At 42.6% G+C, this 14,915-nt stretch overlaps 1 protein-coding gene across 5 annotated transcripts in view; it reads right to left on the reverse strand.

Annotated features, from left to right (window-relative positions):
• Positions 1 to 5,028: 5,028 nt before the first annotated feature.
• Fam107b (family with sequence similarity 107 member B) overlaps positions 5,029 to 14,915 on the reverse strand; it is a 68,991-nt gene continuing 59,104 nt past the window's right edge. For all 5 annotated transcript variants that reach the window (XM_048367448.1, XM_048367447.1, XM_048367445.1 and 2 more), the window contains 3 exons: positions 13,264 to 13,447; positions 7,556 to 7,706; positions 5,029 to 7,082 (listed from right to left, as the gene is read on the reverse strand). In XM_048367448.1, coding sequence (XP_048223405.1) covers positions 6,966 to 7,082; positions 7,556 to 7,706; positions 13,264 to 13,391 — 396 coding nt within the window. In that variant the 5' untranslated portion in view covers positions 13,392 to 13,447 and the 3' untranslated portion in view covers positions 5,029 to 6,965. The remainder of the gene's footprint in view (positions 7,083 to 7,555; positions 7,707 to 13,263; positions 13,448 to 14,915) is intronic.

Raw genomic sequence — 14,915 nt, forward strand, 5'->3', positions numbered from 1 at the left:
ACTCAAGGAAACAAACTGAAACAGACCCAGGCATCCGCAGATCACGCCTGTAACTATGCAGGAGGCTGGGATCTGAGGATCGAGGTTTGCAGCAAGCCAGTGCGGGAAAGTCCATGAGACACTTGGCTCCAAAAGCTTGAAGTGGAGCTGCGGCTCGAGTGTAGAATGCTAGCCTTGAGCACCAACACCCCCCCCCCCAAGAAAAAAGCCCTCAGGGACAGCATCCAGGCTCAGAGTTCAATCCAGAGGACTAGCAAGCATGAACAACAACAAAATACCCACCAGGCCCACAGCCTAACAGAAAACACACCAGGAATAAATGTCAACACTGTAAGCAATGGAGGGGAGGAGGTGCTAGGCTCATTTGCTAACACCCACCCCCCCCTCCCGACTTCCCCCCTCCTTTCTCCCCTCTCTGGCCTATTACTGCTACTCAAAAGATTGTCCTGTCTTAATTCTTGAATAATAGGGAGGCAGACAGGAAGTTCAAGGAGAAATAAAATTCACATTTAATTTAAAATATTGGGACTTTTAAATCCGACCGCCTTCCTCCGAGAACAATTACGTGAGCGTCCATCTGGCAACAATGCCACTTGATTTAATGGGTGCCCAGTTCTTGTCTTCATTCACGCCTATACATATTATCTTCACAGTGTTCGCCTGGCATTTTAGCTAATGCCATTATTATTTATTTCCTCTTAGGCAATGTCTTATCTCTGAACAGGATGATAAACACTTGGGAGGGCTGGAACGGCTTTAGCACGCTGCCTTGTGAGCATAATTCAGGATGCACTTGTAGTTACTTGATCTGCCTTTTTATCTTTTGAGAAACACTGAAATCAGTAAGGAATTAAAAAAGGGTGAAAGGGAGAAGTGTTCCAACTCAGCAAGTGAAAGCCAAGTCCCAGTGACCAGAAAATCCTCTCAGCTCACATGAGGTGATAGGTGGGTTGTTTGTTTTCCTTGTCCACAACGGAGGCTCCCTGTGAACCCTGCTTCGGGCTCATGGTCCATTGTATGGGACATTGTCTTGCTGGGTGAGTTTCACTGTTTTAGGTCCCTCCACCTCCTTCCTGGTACCCGATAGACACGGGTGCAATTTCCTGGAACTTCTTGAATGAATAACCATGGGCAGCTGACCCAGGAGAGAGGAACCTGAATAGGGCATAAGCTGCAGGCTCCACGTCTGAACAGGGGAAGCGGCCACTGCTGTTCCTGCTAAGTCTATTCTACGCCACCCTCTGTCCCAGCTTCTCCTAAGCTTCAGAAAAGGTTAGGTGCCAGTATTTTTCCAGTTCCTGACATACCCTCTTGTCAGGCTTAAATCCCCAGCCTTCAGCCACAAGAAGAACCAAATGTATGCTTAGTAACACGAGGAAGACTCCACCTGGAACCAAGGAAGAAGGCAAACAAGCTTCACCATCATCCGAGAAAGAACATTTGATAGGCCTGTGATTGACTAATCCGGGCTCCTCCCAGGCCCTGCGCACTGAGAACCAGTATCTCATTACCACACCTGCCATTTCCTCACTTTCCCAGCCACCTTCACTCCAGCCAGGAAACACAACTACAAGAAGAACCCAAGAACAGTAACCACATTGCCTTCATTCCCAGGAGCAGAGGGAAAATGTCAAGAGCAGAGATGGTTGCCCAGCAGAACCTCAGGCTCGGGTCTGTTCGAGAGTCTTCCACAAGACCAGAACCACACAGAAGGTGATGGTATAGTTGGTCCTGCCGTGGCTGTCTTCAGGCAGGCAAGAAGCTGGGGAAAACAGTAGCTGTTCATTCCCAGAAGCCAGAAACTTTCAAACCAATGATGCAACCCCCCGCCCCCCCCCCCATCCGCCCCAAGGCCTGGAGGCTGGCAGGCAGGAGAATCTGTGCTAAGCTGGAGTTTGATGCCAGAGGAAAAAGTGAGAATCAAAACAACCCCCCCCCCAAAAAAAACACACACACAAAAGCAAGCAAACAACAACAAAACAGTCACAGAAGAATCAACTTGTGGGGGGAGGGGGTACTATTTCTCCCTTCTGCTATATTTTGCTTTGTTTTTGTTGCCAGTCCTGGGGCATGGACTCAGGGCCTGAGCACTGTCCCTGGCTTCTTTTTGCTCAAGGCTAGCACTCTGCCACTTGAGCCGCAGCACCACTTCTGGCCGTTTTCTGTATATGTGGTGCTGGGGAATTGAACCCAAGGCTTCATGTATGCAAGGCAAGCACTCTTGCCACTAGGCCATATCCCCAACCTCTGCTATTTGCATTTTAGAGGTGGGTCTTCAGTTTGCTGACCTACATGCCAATCAACTCTGGAAAGGCCCTGACAGCCACACTCAAAAGTGTGCCTTAACCAGTCTTCTAGGTATCTCAACCAGAGCACACTGACAACCAAGATTAACCACTATGGGGGGGAAGAAAGATCCCAACCATTCCTACGTGCCACTCTGTGAAGGCTAGATTCTTCTTTATTCTTTCTTTTTGCCCTTTGGCTGTATCCGTTGTGGGTGGATGCAGTTTGGGAACATTAAAATCATTGTTTCCCTCTTGTCTATCATGCTTTCCCTGCACACACACGATGCATGCAAATAATTATAAAATGCACAGCACTTAAATTTTGAGGGAAGTCCATAATAAGTATGTGGAGTTGTTTCTATGTCTTTCTGAACACTAGCAAATACAGAAACCTTATTAAACAAAAATTCAAAAAAAATGCAGATTCCACAGAAGCCCAGAAGTAACCACTGTTTAATAAACTTCTATCTCTTTGCATTTTTGAACAGATGCCTTAATATACCTTCAACATTTTTTTGTAAATGGTATTATACTGTTATACCAATTGCTTTTTTACTTAATGGCCTTGAAGTTTACTTCTGTATATGTAGAAAAATAAAATACAGCAATGCTGTACTGTATTAAGACATCTGAGAGAGGATACTAAGTTTCCAGCAATTAAAATAAATGATGAGGTATTAAAAAAACTGCCATGAAAGCTGGGTGCTGGTAGCTTGTATCTGTCATCCTAGCTACTCAGGAGGCTGAGATCTGAGGACTGAAGTTTGAAGAAATCCTAGGCAGACAAATGTGAGGAACTCTTATCTCCAATCAACCAGTAAAAAGCAGGAAGTGGAAGTGTGGCTCAAGTTGTAGAGCAACAACAGCCTTGACTTATAAAAAAAAAAAAAAAACCAAGCAAGAGTGTGAGGACCTGATTTCAAGCACCTAGACTAGCATTAAAATGAAATAAAAATCTCATGAACAATGAAGAATCAATCGGTTTTGTATAAGGAAGGGCCACTCTGAGTTAGATGCCAGTGACTCACTCCTGTAATCCTAACTACTCAGGAGGCTGAGATCTGAGGTTTGAAGCCAGACCAGGCAGGAAATCAATGAGATTCTTTCCTCCAATAAACCACTCAGAAAATGCCAGAAAGTGGCATTGTGGCTCAAGTGGTAGAGCGCTAGACTTGAGTAAAGAAGCTCAGGGACAGAGCCCAGGCCCAAAGTTCAAGCCCCAAGACCAGCACAAAAAAAAGGGGGGGGGGGCGCTTCCATTCCAAGGCCTATGGCCCACAGTTGAATTAGGTAGACTGTCAATCAGGCTTTGTGGAGGCAAGAATCACTAAACCATACATACCTTGCTCCTTCAATTAGTCTAAGATGTTCCTTTTTCTTTAGGCATGACTGGATTACTACAAGCCCAGGAAATGGAGTACAAGTGAGTCCCTAGGAGGAGAGGAAAATAAATACGGCCACCCAGTAGGAAAGGAATATATGAATATAGAAGTACTGGATGTAAGGCTTGATAAAGTTCATGTGGGTTTTTTTTTTTTAATGTACAAGAATCCTACACTCTTTAAGGTATTTGAAAGGCTCCAAGAAATCAACCGTATTAAATCACAGTTGCAGTTGAAACTGAGATAATTTAACTACATTTACAATACCTGTTCAAATGCTTACGGAAAATTCTGGTTTCCTTCTTAATTCAGTCAAATAATTAGTAGGCAGCCCAGGGCATTGGCACAGTTTGTAATCCCAGATACTTAGAAAGTGAAGATAAGGAGGATTGTGGTTTGAGGTCAGCCTTGGGCAAAAAGATTCCCATCTCAGGGTTGGAGGTAGAAGAATGAGGGACAGAGTTGGGAGGAGTTATGTTAGTGTACACTCATGTCAACAGATATAGGCAGAAAAACAAGTGTGTGCATTCATGCTAACACTTGTACTTTTGGGTGGTATTGGGAGCATGGGACTAGATGCTGTGTCTCAGTCCTTTTTGGTTTTTGGGTGTTTTTTTTTTGGTGTGGGGGGGAAGCTGTCAAAAAGGACAATCACCAAAGGGAGACTCCAGAAACACCTTCCGACCTTCGAAGTGAGCACACCCCCCTCTCCCAGCTCCACACACCCGCCTTAAACACTTCAGACAAACATGGAGGCATGGTCCAAGCATGTGGTGATTTTTATTAAGAATAACTTTGGTTCTAAGAATTCCACCCTCGATTCTGTAATACTTTCCATTAAAAACAATTATATAAGAGCAAATACAAAAAATATTAAATTATGAAAACAAATCCATTAAGGCTCCCTTTATATATAATATATACACTCAAACAAGTCAAGATTTCTTGGAGTAGAAGAATAAAGTCAACTGTTATAGCTTAGAAAGCAACACTACTTTACTACCAGGAGACTATAATAAACACTGAACTATTTTAAGAAAACCACAGAGTGGAAAAATGGAGCCAAGTTTTGACAAAATGTGGCTCAAAGCTCAAAACTGCACAGATGTTCACAAGCCCTCAGGGCAAAGCAAGGTGTGAGGAGAGACTGACCACCTTTGTAGTAAACTGAGGCTCCTTTAGCCCAGCTGCTCAGACAGCTTCAGAGAGCTTTGCTACTTAGTCCATCCTGCTATTCTGCATAAGCCATCACTTCATGCTATTTACAAGCTTGTTTGGGCCAGAACTCGTGGTTTTAACTACAGATAATCCTGCAGATCCGAATGTGACTGGAGAAGCATATTGTTTTATTTTTTTCCCCAGTGTTGGGTGAGCAGAATCAATCCATTAGGAGGAGCCTGAAAGAGCCTTTAAGAATTCTGTCAAGTGGTAGAATCGCTCTGGGAACACAGATCTCAAGATCTAGTAACATACAGTTGGATCAAAAGGCAGGAGCCAGCCCCAAGCTTCACTTTACAAACCACATCATTAGGCCACTCACACACACACGGGCAATCAGAGAGGCTCTTTCAACTCAACCAGTGACAGCACTTTCTTCTCTCAAAAGAAAGACGGACAACAAAATAGCGACCATACAAAACTTTGAAAGCAAGCTAGGAAGGAGCAGCATTTTATCAGTAAGCATCTCGGTTTACTTAGATAATACTTGCCGCCAATGAGACAATTTACACCAGGCATAAACAGCTAACATGTTCCTCTGGGGGTGAGTTTCCCAGCCATTTACTGCTACCTTGTTCACATCTGGACTGAATATGGACCTGTCAGCCACCAGACTAAAGCATTCCAATGGAAAGACCATATTTACTCTACTAATTAAGAATCCTGAAGCTCTAGATCAAGCTTTCTAGGCACCTTGAAAGGAATTACAAGGGGGCTCCAACACTACAATGACTAGTTGAATTTTCTCTAGGGAGACCATACAAAATCCACAAACACTGTCCCACACCAGCAGTGTAAAATTAATCATGCATGAGAACTCTGCTGTTACTTGTCACTTGGGTGTCTCTGCATGCTGTGCTAGCTAGCGTGAGGAAGCAAAGCTGCCTCATCCTGCCCTCAGCTTTTCCTGAGACACACTACAGTAGTCATCAACATAATCCTTCCAATAGCATCCCCTTGAGGAGAGGTGCTGAAATTGGCTTTCTTCAAAAGAAAAGAGCAAGAGAGATGCAATCATTAGTCAGAACTTTTCAAAGCCAGGATTCTAAATGATATTCCTAATGCACAAACACTATAAACCCTTCCAATAAGGCCTCCTCCAGACAGATCTTTGCTTCACATTAAAATACCTAAAGTCCACATCTCCAACTCCTAATTAGGAACTCCACCTACCCTGCTCTCAGGAGATGAGAAGATTCTGGACCTTATCCTTTTGACAAAGCTGGGTTGTACAGAATCATTCCATTCTCTAAGACTGAAGAATTCTTTCATCTCAAGGAATAGCTCAGCAAGAAACTAAAAAATGAAACTGAATAGAAAACCTATAGGTTGTTAAAGCCATAGATGGACTGACCTCATGGCCCTTAGAAGTGGAATGCCACTAAGCAGCAAATCCTCACAGAACCAAAAGCAATTAAAACAAGATCAAGTTAGACGGTGCGTTGTTTTTTTTTTTTAACTTTCTTACCCCATTTCCGAATTTTAGTGCCAACAAACCTAGCAACTGTGCTCAACATTAACATTATCACCCTCTGCTTTTAATTCTAACATGGGTCCAAGGATAAATTAAGCTAGAAAAATTTCAAATTTCTCCAAATAAATTTACAAATATTGGATGCATTAAAGTCAATACACTCGTATGTCATCTAAATTATCTACTAGATAACCAGAAGCATTACACAGGTTTTAACTTTTTAGAGAAACAAGGCTCAATGCCCTCCTAAACTTGGATTGGAAAGAAAACCAAACAGTGCAACTTTCAAGAATTTATTCCAGTGTCCACTTCCTTGTTTTCCGTTTCTTTTTTATTTCATTTTTAAGTCTCTCAACATGGGTCCATTATTCCAACTTAGTTGCTGGTCAATGATATCCTTTATTTGGCCAATGGGTTCTATACCTGTCATATATACTTTATCCAACCAGATTGTAGGACGATCCAACGAAGTCCTTTCAACAGTTGGGATTCTCAGCTGGCTGGGTTCTCTGGTGGGGCTCTGGCCCTGAAGTGAGAGCTAAGGAAGCAAGGTCTGACCTAGCTCTTGCGGGAACGAGGGGACACGCCAGGTCTCTGCGCAGCCTAGGACTCCTGGGCTTGGGCCACCTCCTGGCCTGTCCTCCTGAGATTGCCTTTCACCTTCACAAACTCTGGGGCATTTTCTTGTTCTTCTTGCAATTTCTGCTTCTCAAGTTCAAGCTAAATGGATTTCAAAAACAGGAAAATTATTTACAAACTAAGAAACTTTTCAAAACACTCTTGTCTTTCTGATGGAAAGTGGTCCCCCACTTAAAAAAAGATGAGGGGGGGAGGGAGGAAATTGGAGATATAATCTGTGCCTCTGGGTTAAATATTATAGAGAAAAAAAGGAATCAGTTGCTTTTTGCCACACACAACATCCAGTGATGACAAAAATACAAAACAAATCTTGAGGTCAGCACACAGTTACTGTGGAGTCTGAGGGTAGCTGTGTGAATTGACTCACACTTCTCTGATATTTTTGGACATCAGCCTTTCTGTTAGGTCCTCAGTAGAATTCTCAACCTCTGCCGTGAATGCAATTTATGCCACCTGCTGCTATGTTTCTGTCCATGTACGAGCCTTTCTATCCATCATGTTTGGGAAACCTTGCCTACCCCACAGGCTTCCTCAACTGTTCCCATAGCCCCTACCTGCTCCAACTTCTGCTGCCTCTTTAACAGTTCTAGCTCCAAGTCTGATTTCTTCTTCTGTGCTGCTTCTTCCTTTTGCTTTATTACTTGGTCTCGTTTTCTCTTTTCCATCACCTTCTGCAACTCTGGCTTATTCTGAGGAGCAAGACCCCTGCCAAAAAAAAAAGCATTAGCAATGATAAGCAACGTTAATGTTAACTTAGGACACTTAGCTTATGAGTAGAAATGTGATTCTATGAAACTGGAATTACTGTGAGCCTCCCACGAAGCCAATGGTTACTAGACAGTGTACAGAAACTCATCAAGCAAGGAGGAAAGGGCAAGGAGAAAGTATCTTCCAAAGAGCTAGAAAATTCTAGAAATGTATGGTGACCCTCCCCCCCCACTGTGTGCAATACAGTATACACTGTGTCAGCTTCTAACTATGCTAATTAACTCCCTTTGACCGTCTGACCGTCTAGCAGTCAGCTGAATAACTGTTAAGTAACAATTCTTGAAAATTGGTGCCCTGGTTCTATAAAGTTCACCCATACACCTTTCTCAACCCCTTTCCAAGCTCACAAATCACAACAGCAAATTAATCATCAACTTCACACTTCCTGGGTAATCTAGATTTTTATTTTTAATTCTGGCATCTCTCCCACCTAGATGTTTAATAATCACAATAAAAGACAGGCACCAGTGACTCACACCTATAATCTATATGCTACTCAGGAAGCTGAGATCTGAAGATCTTGGTTTGAAGCCAGCCCAAGTAGGAAAGTCCATGAAACTCTATCTCCAATTAACAACAAAAAACAAGTAGATCTGTGGTTCAAGTGATCACACACACACACACACACACACACACACACACACACACACGTATGTCACAATATTTTAAAAGTTGTTTAAGCAGTGAAGATCAACATATTCCATCTCTTATGAGAAAGAACATCTAACATTTGTCTCTTTTTATTAGCATAACTTAGGGTTAATTAATATAAAAATTGGCCAAATTTCCAGTGAAACAAGGAAGCCAGCCACTTTTATGATTTAATTAGTTTTCTCACAGTTATCTAGAGTGTATAGAAGTACAAAGGTACAGATAGAATGTCCTGGAAATTAAATCTTCACTCACCCTAATAAAAGATGTTCACGAGGAACTATGTTTGGTGAGTAGTATTATTAACCATAGGAAAATCTGCTTTTAAATAATGTAAACAAAGACTTTCTCAGTTTCCTGACTATCAAAAAACTTTCATATGTAACTATAGATGGAATTAAAAGACTTAAAATTAAGAATTTACTTACCTGAATAATTTAAATTTCAGGCATGTTTCTCTTCTAATATTTCACTGGCAAAATTAACTTCAACTATTATTAAATTCACCTCGGTTATTCAAAAGCCACTGAACAAACTTTGAGGTATGACACAATAAACTCACACTCCATTACAAAATACCAATGGGCTTAAACTACTCAGTATTCACCTCTACTCAAAGATTCTTCATAATGGTGACAGAAAGATAAACTATCTAGAAGCAGAATAACGAGGAAAATGATGCTTTTTTTTTTTTTTGGCCAGTCCTGGGCCTTGAACTCAGGGCCTGAGCACTGTCCCTGGCTTCTTCCCACTCAAGGCTAGCACTCTGCCACTTGAGCCACAGCACCGCTTCTGGCCGTTTTCTGTATATGTGGTGCTGGGGAATCGAACCTAGGGCCTCGTGTATCCGAGGCAGGCACTCTTGCCACTAGGCTATCGCAGGTCAAGAATTCATCTCTACTTACTCGGTATGTGATCACGTGGATCACTTAGCTTCCTATGCTGAATGGAAAAGCAAAGCACTGCCAATCTGCTCTTCCAGGTTTCCTAAATTAACTACAATCTCATCGCGTGTGCAAGAACAGCAACTTCAATCAGTTCTGACATCTACGTTAACAAGTACTTTCAATCTCTCTGTGACTGACAAGGGAACAAGTGAGTCCAGGTGGCCTCCTCCTGAAAGACGAACAAATTCCCCAAGTCTGGTCCTACTACAGTAGACAAAGCCAGTAGTAAAGACAATGGAATTAGTAAGTGTTCTCTGAAAAAAGAGAGGTGGGGAATTTATCTATATTCATAAAAGGTAAAAGCACACTCTAAATCTTCCTCATTAAGCAAATATAGGAAACACCACTTATATTATATTCCATGCAACGGTGGTCCAGAAAATCACACAAGGCCCTTGTCTTGCCTTTGCCCACCAAGCCCTGCCCCCTCCTGCACCTAGAGATAGTTGTATCTACCGTTTGGCCTGTGTTCTTCCATAAGTCCTCCACCTGTAACAACACAGAGCTCTTCTCTCCTGCACACCTGCACGAGTGAGGAGGCCCATCATTCCGCCTCTTCCTTACTGACAGACACCAACTGCTCATACTAAAAACCAGGAGGGAATGAGCCTCTGTTGGTATACTTACACCTCTGGTGGTATACTTAGACCAACACTTTTCCCTTGGTTAGACTCACAGAAGCAGAACAGCTGTTTGCAACTGTTTGCATCTGTGCAAGTTATATTTTGATGATTCTTACCAAACTACCCTCCAAAAAGGTTGCAGTGTGACACTCACTAGTGTATAAAATGTGCAACTTGGCAAGGTATATTTCATGCTACACACAACCACGAAGCACATTCAGGAGCAGACTGAAAAGCTCACAATCAGCCCATCCCCAAATGAACTCCATGTGCACTCGAGGCTGTATGAACGGAGTCACTTCCTCACCAGAAACAGCTTGCAGCCAGAGGGGGGATTTAGGGCTCACCCTGTCACATGACACGCTCCCCTTCATGCAGATCACAGTTCAAAGCCAGTTCAGGCAGAAATGTCCATTAGACTCTCATCTCCAACTTAACTTAACTACCAAAAAAAGCCAGAAGTGGAGCTGTGGCTCTAGTGGTAGAGTGCCATCTTTGGGCACAAACACTCAGAGACAGCTCTGAGTTCAAACCCCAACACACACACACACACACACACACACACACACACACACACACACACACGCACGATTACATGAAGAGCTGAAAATGCAGAGAACTAGAAACCACTGACTTAGAAATGTAAAGCCAAATGCAAATAAAATGTAAGAAAGTCTAAATGTCTAGACTTAGCTGTCTCAGACTGAATTCTTCAAAAAGCATTTAGTAGCTCAGTAAGAGATAAAGAAAATGCAGGTTGTTGAACTAGTCAAAAATAGCGGTTTAAAGTATAAAGAAATGTGACTTAAGAAAACAGGATGTGTGTTTGATTGAAACACCAAGTGAAGTGATCAAGGAAATTAGGATTTAGGAATTAGGACTTCTGTTATGTCTGTTATCTTCCTCCTCGAAATTTATACCCTGTCGTTCTTCCAGCAAAACCAAACCAATGTAACTGGCCAAATCAAAATCAAAATCATGGTTAATTAAGTAATATAAAATAAATTACAAGACTTGATTAAAAAAAAAAGAAATGGAAAGCCAAAGAACCATTTGAGGAATGTACTTAAGTGGCTATCTTATTTGTGCAAAAGATTACTCTCTACAGAGGATAAAATCTTCTTAAATTATGTTAGAAACATTCTTACTTTTAAAAGACCTTTCTAACACTGATCTTTCAATTGCAAAAAAAAAAAAAAAAAAAGATCCGGAGGGAAGGCAAAGGAAGGGGTGACAATATTGTCCAAGAAGCATTGTACTCATTACCTGACTTAAGGAATTGCAACCCCTTTGTCCAACTCCTTAATAAAAACAGTAATAAAATCAGTAAGTAAAACGATCCCTTTACAATGCCTTTTGAGATGTCCTTTTATGTTACTGACGAAGAGTACAGAACCAGAGAAATGAACAGTCACACCCAGTGCAGAACCCTACCAGATAGAAATTATCCAGAAACAAGATGACCTAAACAATGACAAAGAGAGGAGGTGTATTATATGGAGGACCTGTGAATATTTGTCCTGGGCAGTGACTGGTTTTACCTTCAGTTCTTTGTTGGAGCTCTGTTCCAGAGCTCCAGCCACACACACACTCCGCAAAGCAAGGGTGGAGTTTCCTCCGGCCTGTCTGCGTCGATCTCATTCATTCTCCCTCCCTCTCATTTTCTGACACCCCCCCTTCTAATTTACTTAATTACCACATTTTTCTCTACGAACCGCCTTTAATCCCATTTTTCTTTTTATCCCTAGAAGAATTAATTTTGTTAACTACAAAAAAAATGTTTGGGAGACATATTTAGGGCAGTTCTCCCAGGTATACTCTGCTTGCCAAAGGAGTGATTCCTCGTCCCAGGAATTCTTCACAAATCACAGGATTGTGACCACTCACCTGTCGGATTACCATTAATTAAACTGAACACACGTCTGGTAATTTCTAGTAGCACATTATAGAGAAGAGAAAATATACATTTGGTCTTCTTGTGCCTAAAACAAAACAGGAATATCTACATTCCTCACAGACCACAGTTTGGAAGCAATCTTGCCTGAGAAACAATGTGCACACTTTGTTGGAAGATCATCAGGTGGGGAGACCTCCATAGGGACATTGTCACTTACTGGTTTTCAGTCAAATGAGGCAGTGTCATGAAATGACAGTCTACTTTCTTTGCTACAGTTTGTAGTGTCTTATCCTGTGTTTCATCTCCTCCAACTACCTTTCCCACAACCCAGTGTGTATTACTACCTTGCAACTACTATCCTATTTTGAGTTTGAGTAAACCAAAAGAAGAGGCCCAAGAATCATCCTAACATATAGATCTTTTTTACTGAAAAAAGATAGAAACAGAAAGTCCAAGACAGCTTAGAGAGAAAAATACAATATATAATGACATACATGAGATAAAGAGTGAAGGAACGAGAGAGGAAGCATGAGATCAACACAGAGCAAGCTTTGCATGGACCCCTGACCTTCACTCTGCACGGCTGGAAAAAGGATAGAAAAACCTACCCCAATATTTAACGTGGTTTGCATTATCCTTCTTTGGATTTAATGGAAGACCTTTTCCTTTTGGCAAAGGAAAAAGTTAGCAGATGAGTGATCTGTAATCACACAAGATCTGAAGATGGTTGTAAACAAAGCCTACTAGTTCTTAAATAAAGTAACTTCACATCTTCAGTTTTCCCAGTCTACTCTGCCCCAATACCACTACAATGACACTGGCCAAACAAACAAAAGTAGCCATGACACAATAAATCAAATAGATTTTTTTTTTAAAGAGGCAAGGCAAGTGTTTTGCTCCCCTCTAAAAATTTAGTGAAAACAGTGATAATAATTTAAAAGAGTGCTTTATAAAAGAAGAAAGACACTCTTAAATAAAGTCAATATGACACTGGAGACTGCTCCCTGACACTTATAAATAATTTAGGAATATTTACATCTGCTTCCTATACTCCCCCCGCCCAAATGTAAGAGACAGAGATTTTTAAATTCAAGCAATATTATCTTGTATTATGGTAAGGATAGAGGACACTGTCCTCTATGGCTCAGCCAGTCCTTCTTCTGAAGTAGAGCATGTATCTTTAAAGGGGTCACTGGGAAACTTGCTAGAAGTAGCTGCATCTTCAGAGGCCATGTTTTCTGGAGGGACCACCTGGCTCAAGGACTTAAGATATGGTCAACAAACAAAAGCCTTTGAAAGCGTTGGTAAAGAAAACTGACATTAAAGATAGTTACCTGAAAAATCCCTTCAGGAAAAGCATTTATAAACCACTGTACCTTTTTTGATTCATCAGGAGTTCTCTGTGTAGATCTTGATGATTCCGGGAAGTTTTGACAGGATTGATCAGTTTCTGGGGCCTAATTAGTTCAGGATTGTCATCTTCTATGTAGTCTGGCTCTGCCATGGTGTTTTTGGAAATGAGATACAAGTCCTTGGGGTCAGTATCCTCCAGTGGCCCTTCTGAAACAGAAAGAAGAGAAATGCTCATTTGCCATCTTTTCTGCCATCTTTTCTCCTCTTGCAAGCCAGAGCTCCCAGAGCTCTCTCTGGCGTGGCATACTAGGGCATGCTCTCCTCCTGGGCCCACTTCAGGGACATCATTTGAATCTTCCCAGGTCTTCTGGGAAGCACAGAAGGAAGAACTAAGGCAGAGCCATGCATCCTGACACTCCACACCTTAAGCTACTCATACAGGATGCTTCCTGCCAGGTGTGTCTCAATGGCATTCATCCTGGGAGCAGCAGGTCACCAACCTGGGGCCTTAACTGCTTCCTTCAACCTTAGCAAATGAATAATCCAGGCTTTCAGGGATCAGGCTCCATCTGGCCTATGATGCTCCTGTCCTGGGCATGCCTCCTTTTCTCACTTGAGAACCCTATGGGTTCATCCTGTCCAGGCCCTTCAGGCCTGTGCTCAGATGACAGAGGCCTGATCCCTGCACTTCTAGTTAGCCCTTTTGACTGCTTGCACACAGCAAGCTCGAGCGGGAAAGGCAAGCACTGCTTTATCCCCAGCACTGGAATGGAGGAAGTATGGAGGAGACCTTGCAGTAGGAGCCCTTTGGAAGGGGGAGTTGGAGAGGGCATGACTAGGACTAGAGTGCCCAGACCAAGTGCCTTAGCCTTTCTACCCTCAGACTTGCTCCTACCACATCACCAATCATCCATTCTGTGACTGTGTGTGTGTGTGTGTGTGTGTGTGTGTGTATGTGCTTTCTCCAGTGAGAGATCCTCTAGAGAGTAGAGTCTCCTTATTGCTTATACCCCTACAGCTATCTAGGCAGTGCACACATATTGGGTATTCATGAATACAAGTCCCATTTCACGAACTAGAAGAACTCCAGCAGAACCTGGACAAGAGTAAGGCTGACTGAGCAACAGACTGAAGACTGGGGCCGGTGGCCAATTGTGAGCATTCTGAACCTCCAGGCACAACCTCTCTGCTGCTCTCCTCCCCTCAAAGCAAACCTGGCAAATATTTCATGACAGTTATCACCAGGTTATTTGTGTTTCCCTGTCCCGGCATGGTGACTTCAATTTCCAGAAAGAAAACAGGGTCTGAGTGCAGCACAGCACTAGATGTCAGACCATTCCTAGAAAGTCCACAACACATCATTACCAACTCTGTGGCGAGTTCCATGCCCACTGAAGTAGCAGTGGTAAGAAAACACTGACCACTGAAAGCAGGACCCTGTGGAAGGCAGGGGAGAGCATGCCAGGCCTGAGCTGCTCACACTGAGCATCCATCACAAAACACATCCTGACACAGGATAACCACAGGTACTTGTCTATTCTCCATAAGCCTGGGGACCACTTTCTCCCCCAGTCCTAAATCCACAACCCTGCCAGGCCAATGGCCAACTGCGTCAATGCTGACCACATCAACTCTGTACCAGGATGAGAAGGAAGCTTATCTTCCTCTGCTAACA

The sequence above is a fragment of the Perognathus longimembris genome, chromosome 18, assembly GCF_023159225.1.
Source record: "Perognathus longimembris pacificus isolate PPM17 chromosome 18, ASM2315922v1, whole genome shotgun sequence".
Lineage (NCBI taxonomy): Eukaryota > Metazoa > Chordata > Mammalia > Rodentia > Heteromyidae > Perognathus > Perognathus longimembris.